Source organism: Ahaetulla prasina, chromosome 1, assembly GCF_028640845.1.
Source record: "Ahaetulla prasina isolate Xishuangbanna chromosome 1, ASM2864084v1, whole genome shotgun sequence".
NCBI classification, from domain to species: Eukaryota; Metazoa; Chordata; class Lepidosauria; order Squamata; family Colubridae; genus Ahaetulla; species Ahaetulla prasina.
The window spans coordinates 377,366,775-377,380,076 of NC_080539.1; the positions used below are offsets into that span (position 1 = coordinate 377,366,775).

Here is a 13,302-nt window from a genome sequence, read left to right on the forward strand (position 1 = left end):
GTTCCCCCCCTCGATTCCAACAGCGGGTTCAGCGGGTTCCCCCTACCATCAGAAGCCTCCAACAGGACTGCCCAGACGGCTTCACTAAGGGAACGTGCTAGAGACCCCGTGTCCGAAGGATCTGCTTTCCCCGCCTCGACCAAGACATACCGGCCCCGGCCCCGGCCCCGGCCCCCACCACGCCTTGGGGGGTGGGGCTGGAGCGAGAGCCGTCCGGCCAGGCAGACCGGAGAGCAGGATCCCGGCCGCTTCCTAGTCAGTTTACTGCAGCCCCCGGACAGAGGCCTCCTCTCTCTCCGAGTACCCTTTGGACAGGCCTGGCCTGGGGATTTCAGAAGGGCTGAGTGTGGGGGCGGGGTCAATACACACACACCCATTTGCCAAGGTGGGGCTGCTCAGAGTAGCCTCAGTGGCTCCCTGCAGGTGCCCAGCCTTGGTCCCTTGCACGGCAGAAGGCTCAGCTTGGACACTACTGGTGGGCAGTCTCAGCGGTGCTCCCCAGAGACCGTCTGAGGCGCCTCTGGAGCGGGTGAGGAGTGGCTGGTAGCCAAGGTGGTCCATGGGAGAAGTCCTCAGTAGTGGTTCTGGGGTGCTTAATCCCTTTGGAAAGAATTAAGATGCACTTAAGGAGCTCTGGTCCTTGACCTGAAGCAGCAGCATTTTGCAAAGAGCTTCAGATCTTTCCACTCCAAAGGGAGGCCTCACTTGCCCTGCCCAGGGAAAGGAGGGTGCTGGGCAGCAGCTGCCATCCATCTCTTTCTGCACCCCACACAGGGACAGAGGAAGGAAAGGCAGGCTGTGGGCAGGGGGGAACACACAGGGGCCCAAAGGCAGGAGAAGAACACTGGTGAGGGGTGGAGGGCGGGCAGGCTGCGCCAGAGTCCCACAGACCTCCTTTCCTGCATAGCCAAGCTCTCTGCCCACTCCACTTGCCCTCCCGCCTCCCATTCTTTGAGAGCTTTCCCAAGGGGGTGGGAAAACCGCAGCCAGGAGAAAAGCCTCCTCCTGCCATCAGCTGCATGGAGGGTCAGGCAGACCAGGCAGAGACGCCTCCTGCCTTCCTCTTGGGGATCTTGTCGGCTGGCATAAGTGAACAATTCAGAAAATTCCCCCCTTAAAGATCTTGCAGGATCCCTGGCAAGTTTGCAAATAGAGAACTAGCCTCTGGATGGGTGGGAGGGAGGACCCCCCTAGCCTCTGCCCCCTCCCCACCTGTCTTGCCAGCTGCTTGAAGTCACCAGTTGAGGAAGGGGCTGGAGATGAATGCCAAGCAAATTAGACTGGCAGAGGAGAAACTGATGCAGACTGCCTTCCACCTGCCCGTGAGTGCACGCACACACGCACACGCATCCTGTGCACAAGAAGGAATTAAACGCACATTCACCCTTTTCATGACAGGCGCTGCCTGTGCACCTCAAGTCCTGGTTTTACAACCATGAGACACAACTTCTTCCACTGGAATTTTAAAAAAGAAAAGTGAAGCACAATGTTGAAGGGCACCTACAGGGCATTGTTGGAATGAGGAAGGTGCCCTTCTTCTCCATGCCAGGCACAGAGAAAGGGGCCTCCCTTCCTTGCAGGAAGCCCTCCATCCTCTGGCCTCAGAGTGAGATGGGCGAGGGGGGGGTGGCCGTCCAGCCTCTTCTAGCTGTGGGCAGGAGGAGAAGCTACAGTGCCAGGTGTTCCTTAACCACTCATTTCGTGGCTTCCATCCTTCTCAGTAGATGGGGTGTGGTGTCCAGTATTGGGAGTCTCCAGCAGATGGAGGCTGGGAGGCACACACTCCCCTCCCCCGTACTGCCCTTTGCCAGCTGTTGCTCAGCTATGGCTTTCCAGCCCATTCAGGGCCATCCTTTCCCAGCCTTCCTGATCCAGATATGTGCTGTTTTTGTTGCTTTGTTCCAGAAAAAAACACACCCATAAATAAAAAATAAATAATGATAAGGGTGGGTCATAATAAGCTGCATGTTCGCTGTCTGGCATGGCATATGGGGAGAGAAAGGGGGAGGGATGCCGCCTGGGGGGCACTGCTCTGTTGTGCAGCTGTGCCAGGAGTCCTGTGGAGTGCCCCCCCTTCTGGCCTGCAGGCTCTGGAGCACCAGGGCAGTGAGAGAGGCCTTCTTTAGAGTGGGGAGGGGCTCTCCCTGTGGACCCTTTCATTGGGGCCCTACACTACTTCAGTGGCCTCCAGCAGGGCCTGGGTGATGAAACCAAGAAAGGCAGGCTGGGGTCTGGCAAGGGTGATGGGGTGAGGTGGGTCTGACTGGTGAGGAATCCCGCCCCCCGCCCCTCCCCCGGTGTTTCTGCAGACCTGGGAGGGTCGCAGTCACTCAAGGGCCCCACTTGAGCAAATCCAGTCTTCTGCAGCTCCAGGCCGATGGGCAGGGTGTGCCGCTGGCTCTCCATCGTCAGGCCGAAGTCAGTCAGGGCACCTTCGGCCCCTCCCGTCTGGCAGTCCGAGGAATGGTGAGCCAGTGGGCGAATCCCCCTTGAGCGGAAGCAGCTCTTCTTTCCTCTGTTCCCACTGAGTTTGCTCCGGGGACAGAAGGGGAGGGGGCTCACCACAGTCCGGCTGGGTTGTCAGTTTGCAGGGAGGCCTGAATCGCTCCAAGCGGAGCCCAAGTCCAAGTCCGCTGCTGCTGGGGAGTTGGAGGGGCAGGAGGGGAGGCCGCTGGGTCCGGGGAGCACCAAGAGCCGGGCCACGGGAGGGGGAAGGAGGCGGAGGTGACCGGATGGATGGATGGTGAGGGGTGGGTGGGCGCCTCCTGCCGGCCGGCCGCTCACATGAGGCTGCACTTGCCCTTCAGTTTCTCTGTCCGCTTCTGCTTGCTGGCGCGCTTCCCGTCGATGCTGAGGCTCATGTTGCGGCGCTTCTCCAGGTTCAGCAGCTCCTGGAAGAGCTCCTTGACGTTGTAGTTCATCTTGGCTGAGGTCTCCATGAAAGCACACTGCCACTCCTTGGCCACAGCCTCCCCCTCTGGTGTCTGCACTTCTCGCTGGGTCTCGTCGCACTTGTTGCCCACTAGCATGATGGGGAAGGCCTCCCCGCCACCCTTCAGCTGCACGATCTGCTGGTGGATGGGCCGCAGTTCTTCCAGTGACTGTCGGCTGGTGACCGAGAAGACCAGGATGAAGGCGTGGCCCTTGGAGATGGACAGGCGCTGCATGGCTGGGAACTGGTGGCTGCCGGTGGTGTCGGTGATCTGCAGCGTACAGACGCTCTTATCGCAGCTGATCACCTGCCGGTAGGTGTCCTCAATGGTGGGGATGTAGGTGTCCCGGAAGGTGCCCTTGACAAAACGCAGCACCAGAGAGCTCTTGCCCACACCCCCGGCCCCGAAGACCACCACCCGGTAGTCATTGCTCTGCTCCGGCATCTTGGATGGGCTGGTGGTGGGGAGGGGTCAGCGGCTGCCCACCTGGGGGGGAGGAGGGGAAGAAAGAAGAAGGACCATCAACCCAGGCCAGCAGGCAGAGGCCGCCCCCGTCCCACTGACTGCAGAGAAGGGCCCTGAACTTCTCAGGCCCCAGAAATGCCTCTCTGCCCCCCACCCCCATGCAGCTTTGATTGAAGTGAGTTTCTTCCCCCTCCCTCCCCCCCAGGCTTGTGAAGCAACCCTCAAAGGCTTCACTGAGATCTTGCAGGGACTTTGCTGTGGATGATTTGCTCTGCAAGTGCAAAAGCTTTGAAGGCCGCCTCGACCCCAGGGCTCTCCTGGGCTCAGGATACTCCCAAATGCCCTACAAAGCAGGCAGTTGCCCTAGAATTGTGCCTGCTAACCAAAAACCCTCGAGGAAGATGGCAAAAGTTGGGTGGACAAGACCCTGAGAACATTGGGTTTGGGTGTGAGAGGAGAGGGGAGGGGAGGGATGAACGGGAAGGGAACAGAAGAGAAGAGAAGAGAAGTGAAGAGAAGAGGAACAAAAGAGAAGAAAAGAGAAGAGAAGGGTTTTGAGTCAGGACTTGTTCTCTGCCGTTCCAGAATGCAGGACATTAAATCCCCCCATTGCAATTCTTGGACTCCGATATATTATCATTTCCTTTCCCTTGACTTATAAACACATTTAAAGCAAACACTTCAACCAGAAAAAAGGGCACCAGCCAGGCTCTGAACAGGAACATTTTCAGAGAATTGTTGGGGCTGCAGAGGCCACTTCTACTGCAGGTCCTGATGACAAAGCATTGGGGGATCAAGAGCAAGACATGCCCCCACCCCCAGCTGCTAAAAGGCTGATAAAAAATGAGCAATCCCAGACTGAGCAGCTAGGCTCTGGGGCCTTCACCAGCCACAAGATCCCTGCAGCACCAGGTCTGGGCTTGGGGGGGCATGGTGCATTCTCGGAGGGAGCTTCCCTGAGGGAGGAGCAGAGGGCTTGGTCCAGAAAGATCAGCTCCAAGGGCCTCAGAACAGGGAACAAGAGGAGGAGGCAGCAGGGGTCTGGAACACTACCCACCCACCTGGCGGCAAGAAGGGCCCAGCCCAGCCTGGCCATTTCTCTTTCTCTTGTAGGAAGTCTAATATTTTTTCCCCATTCTTTTTTCTTTGCAACAGGAGGGAGCAGGGGAAAGGGGGGGGGGAGTTGTCACCCAGCCACAATTTTTCTGAAATGTTTCTTTTGGATTGCATCAGTGCCCATTTTGGGAGGAGGGGCTCCGTCTTGTCAAGACATGTCCTTGAGAAGAAGCCTCTTCCAGCCACCCGGCTGGGCTTCCTCATCCCTTGGCCAAGGGCTCCCCACCCACTTCACTCCCTTCGGGATCCCTAAAGCACTTGGGAAGGAGAGGAGAATCAAACGGAAGCATTTGAAGGCCATTTAGCCCAACCCGTTGCCCAATGTAAGAATCCACCATTATTGGCTCTCAGATGGAACATCCTCCGGCCTCTGGTTAAGGCCTTGAGGGGGATCAACTTCCGGGAAAGCCTGCTTCTAAGATCCAGCTGAAATCTGTTCAACCTCCTGGTTTCTTGGAACAATTCTGCCTCCAGGTTCTTGAAGTGAGCAAGTCAATTGTATCTCTTCCCCAGGCTCAGCCTTCCGAAGTGCCTCCAGCCATTCCCTGGGAGATTTTGGTTCCAGGCTTGGAAATGGGCAATTGCCTTTTCTGCATCCAAGCCCTGCTGTTGGCTCACATTTAGCTGGTGATCCACTGGCTGCCCACTGGGATGGTTCATCCATCCTGGACTTGCGCCTCAGTTTTTTTCCCATCAGTATCGGACTTTGCAGCCCCTGTTTGCTGATCCTTGCCCTTTGGAGGAAATGGAGGCAACTCCTGTATGGGCATCATCCCATGCTGGCGTCCACATTCCTGAGCCCTTCCTGATGATCCTGGCAAGACCTTGGCCCTTTTCACGGCTCTCACCTTCACCCTGAGATCTTTGAGCTTCAGGCAGCTCGGACCCCGTCTTATCAGATGTGACACTAAGGGCTTTTCCCAACATGGATCAATTACTCAAGAGGAGGAGCAAGTCCCAGCCCCACCCAGATCCTGGTGATGGCCAACGCTTCCTCCCCTCCCCCACTGCCAAGCGTCCCTGTCCAAGGCTTGTAGAAAATCCAGTTGCTTGAAATGTGGAAAGGATGCTCAGCCCTGCAGGGAGATTCCCAGGATTTCCCTTGGTGGGATCCATCCAGATCTTCCTCAATAATAATAATAATAATAATAATAATAATAATAATAATGATGATGATGATGATGATGATGATGATGATGATGTTTTAATTTGTATACCGCCCTTCTCCCGAAGGACTCAGGGCGGTGAACAGGCAGATAAAATACAGACATACACAATAGTTAAAACAACCCTTAAAAAACTGATTTAAACTTGCCCAAAAATTAAAATAATAAATAAATAAAATAAACTCAAGAGGTTTGATCCTTCTTGGGTGGATGGAATGACTCTGCCCTTCGGAGCTTTCTCAGCAGGGAGGTTCAGCTGAGCTGCCTAGAACTAACTGGAGCTCCAGTGACACCTCCTGGCACTTTTTCCCTGTATTTTTCTGGAATTGATTCCTTTAAGAACTTTTGGGTGGACAACCTCAAGATCTTCTGAGTCCTTCGGGAGAAGGGCGGTATAAAAATCGAATAAATAATAATAATAATCTTGTGCTTCGTTCTTCTCTGGCTTCATTTGACTTCTAAACCACCCATCATGAAGTCCCAAGGTGCTTTCCCCTCCCCTCCCCCTCTCTCTCCTGTCCCTGTCACCTGTTGCCGTTTCAGGGGAGGCAGAAGACAGGCTCTGGCCCAGCCCCTTTGCCTTTCGGAGTCCTGCAGAGTCCTGGGTCGTCCCCAGGCATCAGGACAGGAGGACTTTGAAGCAGGCCGGGATGATGGTTCAGACTATTGGACTGCTTTAGCAGGATAGTTTCGTGTTTTATTACTATTTATGACTGATCCTTTTTTAGTGTTTTGTTGTTTTCATTATGTGTTGCCCTGAGTTGCTTCTGAGAAGCTGACCATGTTAATTGTGCAGCTCCACAGCTGAAAAGACCAAGGAAAGTCCACAAAATCAGGGAGAAGCGGAATTAAACTTCAGGGGTAGAAGGAGCTGCTGCTTCGTGGGAGATGCAATTGTTTCTGTGGCTTCTAAATCACAGCCACCCCAGTGGCTAGTGGGAGACTTAAGCCACGGAGGGAACTGGTGGGAAGGGGCCTTGATGAGCTGGGAGTGGCCAGGAAATCCTCCAGGTCTTGTGCGAACTCTCTGGGCTTCTGCCGGCGGTGCATCTTCCCTTCTGTGATGTTTGCTGGTTCCCCAGGTGAATCGTCTCCGAAGACTGATCCCAGCAGGAGAGAACCCTGGTGCTGTCATGCTCATTTGGGGTGCAATTCCAGTGAAGTTTCAGCAATTGCCGCCTGCTCTCCTGCTGTTCCCTGGGTACAAAGACCTTGGGGTCAAGAGACACCAATCTGGCCATAGCCTCGGAGCAACCCTGAGGCAGCACAAGATGGGGAAGACCGCCAACAACCAAAACAGATCTGGAGAAGTTAGGAACCGCTTACAAATAATGACACTTAGCAGACAAATGCAGCAGTTTTGATTGTGGACAGAGAAATCAGATAGCCGAGTACCGAATGGGATTCCTGGCTTGGGAATAATAACGGCAAAGAGATCACTGAATAGGAGCTGATTGCAAGCTAAAAGGAGCTGGCAGCGTGATGTGGCTGCCAAAAAACCGCAGAGGCAATTTTACCTTACATCAATGAAAGAGTAGTTTCCAAACTACAAGCGGTCGTCGTCCTGTAGGATCCAGAGAAAAGTGCCAAAGATGAACCTGGACTAAAAGCCACATTCTGGGAGTAGAGAGCAAGGAGCTGCAGGGGTTTCTCAGGGCTGGAGAAAAGCAACTCACTTCAAATCCCTCAGCCCAGGCCAAGAGCCCCCTGGCTGAAGGGAGAATCTGGGCTCCAAGCCACCAGAGAGGCAGACTTGGAGGGAAGGACTGAAAAATGTTGCTGACCATAAGAGCTGTTTGGCAAGGGAACCAGTGACCAGACATGCGCCTGGCGGCTTTCATCTGAATTCTGTCACTGAGCAGAGGGTTGATCTGGATGTCCCCAAGCTGCCCTTCCAACTCCTTGTTTTTTTCATTTAAGACTAAATATTCGATTGTCTCAGGGACATTTGCAGGAATGCTGTCTGACTCCCACCTGGGAGGGACAAAATTGTGTGGCAAAGAATTTCCTCCTGGCAGGGTTTTACCTTCTCCCCTAAATGGCAGCCCACATCCATGTCCGATTGGCCTCCACTCCTGGTTCACAAAGCTGTCTGGTGGGGCAGCTGGACAAAGGCTGGGGTCCTAGTCCAGCCCCCTGCCAGGGCCAGCCCCCAGCAGCCCTGCCCATGGGTAAGCAGGAGGCAGGCTGGCTTGGGGGGGGGGGATGGAAAGGGGAGGAAACATCCCTTAATAGGATCAGCGGTTCTATTTCTAGCTCCAGTTGAAGCGGTCTGTGGCCTGCTGGCTCCCGAGTGAGGCTGCTCCGCGGAGCTTGTGCAGAGTAGGGGGGCTTGGAGCTGGCCTCTCTCTGAAGCCCCTTCCCCGCTTGGCCTCCTCCGAGCGCCCCCTCCTGCCCGCGGTGGTCCTCGCAGCCCAGCAGGAAGTAGCCTCGGAGAAGGAGCTGCCTTTGCGGCAGGTGAGACTGTGACAGGGCACCCTTCCGAGGGGTGGTTGCGCTGTGACGACAGTCACCACAGGCAAGACGAAGAAGCATCAGAGACCCTCGCGAGCCCTGCTCGAGAACAAAGCAGAGCAGGAGCTCCAGATCAGGCTGGGGTGGGAAGGGGAAGACAGCAGCCAGCCAGGGAGTCGGAGAGTGAGGCACGGCTGTCCCCAAAACCATCAGCCGATGGTGGCTGACGCACCGGTCCCCCTCTGCCCAGAAATGTCCGCGACAAACCCCACGACCCCTGCCCTCTGGAGCAAAGCCGAGCATTGTTTCCCGGGCCAGAGGCCTGGACCCCACTTGCCTCCGGCCCTCCCATTGTCCGGGGTCTTTCCCTTGCGAGGGCGCCCCTGCCCTCGCCGCCTCCCCAGCAGGCCACCGCCACGTTCCTGCCTGCCCCTCAAAAGCGGCCAATAGGAGGGAAGGGAGGGGCGTCTGGAACAAAGGTGGCGCGGGGCTCCCACCCAGCAACAGGGAAAAGAGGGCCTGAACCTGCCCCGCAGCGAGGGAGGTGATCGCATGGCATCAGCCTCCAAGCTCCAGCAGACGATTTTTGGCCCACCTCTCTTCCTTCTGAGCGGCCCGCACCGCACTAGGGATTTGGGCCGTCCAACTGCCTGCATTTTAACCAGCACAACAAGTAGTCCCTGCTCAAATACTGTCTCTCTCCTCTTGTCCAGGACAGTGAACTGGAAGATACCCACCTTTGATTGAGAGATCCCCTGCTTGACCCTCCAATTCCCAGACCCCCCCCCCATTAAACCTCCCTGTCTCAGAAGCTGTCCCACCTGGGCCCACTCCTGCAGCCTCTGATCATTGGCCTGACCCACCACAGAACCTGGGGGGAGTGGGTGGGGCATCTCTGTGGGGGAAGCCCGCAGGAATCTTTGGTATTCTGAAGCAGGGCAGGCCCCTCCCTGCTTGCCCACCCTAGGAGCCCTGTCAAGCCCCAGGGCATGGGGTGTGTGGGTAGTCTTGATGGAGTAGTGCCTGGAGTGGCGCTGCCCTTCTGGTGGCCGAAGGCTCCACAATGGAAGCAGCAATCTCCAGAGTGCATAGTGAGGAGAGGAAGAGGCAGGCCGCCTTGGCAGGGCCTGTCACATCCTCAGGCAGGCAAATCTGGAGAGCAGGCGGGGCGGCGGGGGGGGGGGGGGGGGGTCTTGGCTTGCTGGTGCCAGGGCTGCTGATGGAGGTCAGAAAATAGCTGGGCAGCACATCCTTCTCTCTACCTGGGGAAGATCAAGCATTTGCTTGGTCAACTGATGCTGCCCCTCCCTGCCCATCCATTCAACCAGAACCCAGTTGCCAGCTCCTCAGCAAGCAGGGGGAGACCAAGCACTTTCCCTCCAGAAAATGTCTCTGTTACCTCTTTTGGGGTAACTCATTGCATCCACCAAACTGATGCTGAAGGGCGGCTACTGAGGCCATGGAGATTACCTAGACCCAGCTGGCCTAGGGACTCCGTAAGAGTTTTCTTACATTGCCCAAATAATGCCATTTTCCAGGAGACTTTCGAAAGCTGCAGCTTACCACAACTCAGGAGAGAGATCTCCCCTGAACCCCCAGAAGCCCTAGGGAGCTGTTGCTATTGGGAGTGGGCCATTCAAGGTCCCCAGACGGTCTGACTGGTCAGGAAAAAGAAGCCTGATAGGCAGGACTGGCCTGGCCTAGTCTCATGGCCTTCTCAAAGTTTGGGCCCAAATAATGGTGAGAAAGAACTTGTGGAGGGAAAGATGGCAAGGGACGATTAAGAGAGGACAGAGCTGCAGCTGCACCCTGGAAGGAGGAGGAAGAGGCTGAGGAAAGACTCCAAACCCCCCAGCTGCAGAGTGGGGGAACTGGACTTTTGGACTTGTGGGAATCAGCCAATGCAGCTTTACAAGAAAATAGCATTCGCTTATTTGATCGTGTTTCTTCTCTGGTCTGAGAGCCTCTCATGTCCCTTTGGCCTCAGGCCCTGAGCACAGGAGCTGCTGCCTTCCCATGTTACCTTGGGCAAGTGTCTCTGGTGTAACAAGCCAAGACCAAACCAACTAGTGCTCTCTGAACTACTCACTGACTAATTTTGCAGTGGTCCCAGACGGAGTTATTGCATCTTGGCTTAACAGGAGTTTCCCCAGCCCCTGGTCGTTCAGGGGAGGCCTTCCTCTTCAGGACAAATGAAGGGGGAAATTATTTGTTTATCAGTTTATTTATTTATTTAATTTATTTGTTTGATTCATCAAATTTCCTATCTTTCCCATAGAGGGGCTCTAAGGGGTGATAGGGAAGTCCATGTCAACCTGATGGTCCGCTCAACAAGGATGTTGTGGGGAAACCCAGAAGAACGCCAAATGTTCACAGACCACAGTTAGTGGAGGAATATCCACACTATCGTCAAAGTCTCCTCACTAGTGACTGGAATCCCCCACCTCCAGAAACCTTGGCAGAATGGGGATGGGGAAAATGGGGATTCGGCCGTGGCAGACAAACAGGATCCACCTCCCACTATACACACACAAACACAGCTTGAACCAGTCTCCTTCCAGAGCCCCTCAGGGAGCCAGGGGGAAATTTGGTTGTCCCTTGTCGGAGCCAGATGGCTGTGAGATGTCCTTCCTTGGCAAATGCCCCAGAGGACATCCTCCCCAAGACCTCCTCAAGCTTTAGGCTGGCACTAGGCCACAGTGCCCTCACTTCTTGCACGCTCGACAAAGTCCCCCTTTCTGACTTAGCCTTGGATGGGACTCAAGCCACTGTGACCCGTTCAGCCGTCATAGATTGGCTGGCCGAGGGTGTCAGCTGCCTGTTAATTCAGGGGAGTTGTAGATAGGAAGGAGGCGCCCACTGGGTGGAAGCCGATATTTTCCAGAGAGGTTCTGTTGTGTAACTAAGGACTCCCTTAGGAATTTCCCTCTGCTCAGCAAGGGCCAGCATCCTTGAGAGCAGGGCTGGGGTGCAGTGGGGGCCTGGAAGTGGGGAGAAGAATCTCTGGAAGCTGCAGTGTGCTGTGGGAGGGAGAAGCACACTGCAGCCCACAAAAGCATCTGTCCCTGACCCTGATTGGCCTCCTGTTCAGCTGTTGCTACCCAAAGAAGAATCTGCTCTCACCAGCCAAAAGCACCAATGTATGTGGGTATGTGTGTTATGGGCACCCCTGAAACTCCAGGAACAAGACAGAAGCAGCTGGACCCCAGAAGGCCAAAATGGAGGGGGTGTGAAGAGAGCCAGGGGGCCCCTGGGATAAGGGGTTTCCCTAGCCACATCCAAGCAACAGCACCTGGCAGCCTCTGTTGGCAAGGAGGCCCTGGAGCCCACCAGGCCTGGCACTGGCTTCCTCCGGTCACTCTGTACAGTCAGTCAGGTTTTCACCCCATCATCACAACTTGGGACTCAGGAAGGAGGGCAATGAGCCAAACGGAGGTTTTGGGGATAATGGGGGGAGATGCACCCTCAAACTCCTTTCTCTGTGCGGCTTCCAAACAGTTTCCAAACTCTGGGGCCCTCTCAGCTTTCTCAAAAGTGGGTGGGGAGAAATACTTTATGATAGATCAAACAAAGTGGGGGGGAAGATGAGAGGAGGAAGATGTGGAGGATTTCAGTTTCGTTTTTTATCTTACGTTTGTTTTAATTGCTTTTGTTTTTGCAGGTTTATTGAGCGCATAGTCCCTTGATGTGAGAGAGAGGGTGATATAAAATTGACAGATAAACAATTGATGAAGAACTTTGGGATCCAGCCCACAATGCCAAGCACTCCCTCTATGCCCCCCCCCACCAGGCAGATGGTCTAGCATCAGGGAGTGGGGGATGGGCCACCCCAGGGGCTTCCCAGACACAGCTCAGAGTGTTCTTGGAGGAGGAGGGGGACACCACCTCACCTTCCCTTCTCTTGATACCAAGGGTGGGGGGAGCAGACTGGGGAAAAAGCAGGCGTAGATAGGTGGGTGGGGGACGCTCCCCGAGGCTGGGGATGGGCATAACAGTCAGACCTGAGTAACAAGGCTGTTTTCTGGGGGAGAAGTCTGGCAGTTCTAGTCCCTGCCCAGCGGAGTGGAGGGGACACGGTGTGGGAGTGAGTAGGCAAAACGGCTGCCTTCTCCTCTGCCGCCCAGTGGGTCAAAGAGGGCGACGTCCCGCAATGGTGGAACTCAACTGGTTCCCCCATCCCCATCCCCCAGCAGATCCCGGACTCCGAGTTGGCAAAAAGGCAGCAAGATCGCGCCAGGGGCCGCGCCGCCTCCCTCCGGTGGGACTCTACCACGGAGCCACTGACGCAGGCCGGGCCCTACCTGGTGGCCGGTAAGGAAGCGGCGACGGCAGCAACAAGGTGGCGGAGTGGCGCTACTTCTCGAGCGGCTGGCGGAGCGGAGGGTCGCAGCTCGACCGGCAAAGTGCAGCGCGCAAGGAGCGGCGGGGGCGCCGCGGCAGGAGCATCCCGGAGTCCCGCGCCTTTCCGCCCGCTTGCAACCTTTCCCCGGGAACTCGGGGACGGAGTGCGGGGCAGGGAAGGCGGCCTGCCCAAGAAAGCCCCGTCTGCCCCTGCCCTGCTCTTCCTTCCCACCGCTCCGCTAAGTCAGGCCGGCCGCTGAGCTGGGTGCGGGGAGGGGAGGGGAGGGGAGGGGAGGAGGGAGCCGACGGGAAAGCGGTGGGCCCGCCCGGGGATCCAGCAGTGCAGCTGCCGCCGCAGTTCCCGGCCTAGAGGATCCCGAGCGCTGTGCCCTTCTCTCGGTCGCAGCGGAGGATCTGAGGTCCCTCGGGGGTCCCGACGCAAACCCTCGCCGCATCGCAGCCCTCTCCCCGCCGCGCCTTCCCGGGTCTTACCTGGCGCGGAAAGGGGCTCAGCCTGCCCTGGAAGCGCGGAGTGGACCGGGACGACAAGCAGCCATCCGGGGACCGCGCTCCGTGCGGGCGCGGGAGGAGGGTCGCGGCGGCGGTTGTTGCTGCTGCGGCGGCGGCGGCGGCAGAGATGCTGCTGCTGCGTCGGGGGGGGGAGAGGAGGTATTCGCGTCACGTGTGAACGTCGCTGCCACACGGCAGAACGGGGAGGTGCTTGCTGGCGTGACCGCGGCTTCTGCAGCGCTCCCTCAGCTAGCGAGTCCGTCGCGGTCCCGCCGCCCCCGCTCCTCGGAGGGGTTTTCCCCGCCTGCTCTTGCGGC

At 56.6% G+C, this 13,302-nt stretch overlaps 2 protein-coding genes across 5 annotated transcripts in view; both read right to left on the bottom strand.

Annotated features, from left to right (window-relative positions):
- GNG7 (G protein subunit gamma 7) overlaps positions 1–13,096 on the bottom strand; it is a 54,988-nt gene extending 41,892 nt beyond the window's left edge. The window contains exon 1 of one of the 3 annotated variants that reach the window (XM_058163746.1): positions 12,968–13,096. The gene's annotated coding sequence lies outside the window, so the exon portion shown is untranslated. Of the gene's footprint in view, positions 1–12,435; positions 12,488–12,967 lie in introns of those variants that run through there. The other 2 variants (XM_058163749.1, XM_058163747.1) reach the window with 2 other exon arrangements.
- DIRAS1 (DIRAS family GTPase 1) lies at positions 642–13,105 on the bottom strand. 2 transcript variants are annotated; one of them, XM_058163743.1, is made up of 2 exons: positions 12,968–13,105; positions 642–3,419 (listed from the first exon to the last, which is right to left on the bottom strand). In XM_058163743.1, exon 2 carries the CDS (start codon positions 3,375–3,377, stop codon positions 2,781–2,783), a length of 597 nt encoding a protein of 198 aa, XP_058019726.1. In that variant the 5' UTR covers positions 3,378–3,419; positions 12,968–13,105; the 3' UTR covers positions 642–2,780. The 2 variants fall into 2 exon arrangements, with proteins under 2 accessions (XP_058019726.1, XP_058019727.1); XM_058163744.1 differs by lacking the exon at positions 12,968–13,105 and adding an exon at positions 12,436–12,536.
- Positions 13,106–13,302: the final 197 nt, after the last annotated feature.

What these genes read in the sequence shown, in the direction of transcription:
- DIRAS1 (XM_058163743.1), bottom strand. Translation starts at nt 3,377, where the DNA reads ATGCCGGAGCAGAGCAATGACTACCGGGTGGTGGTCTTCGGGGCCGGG.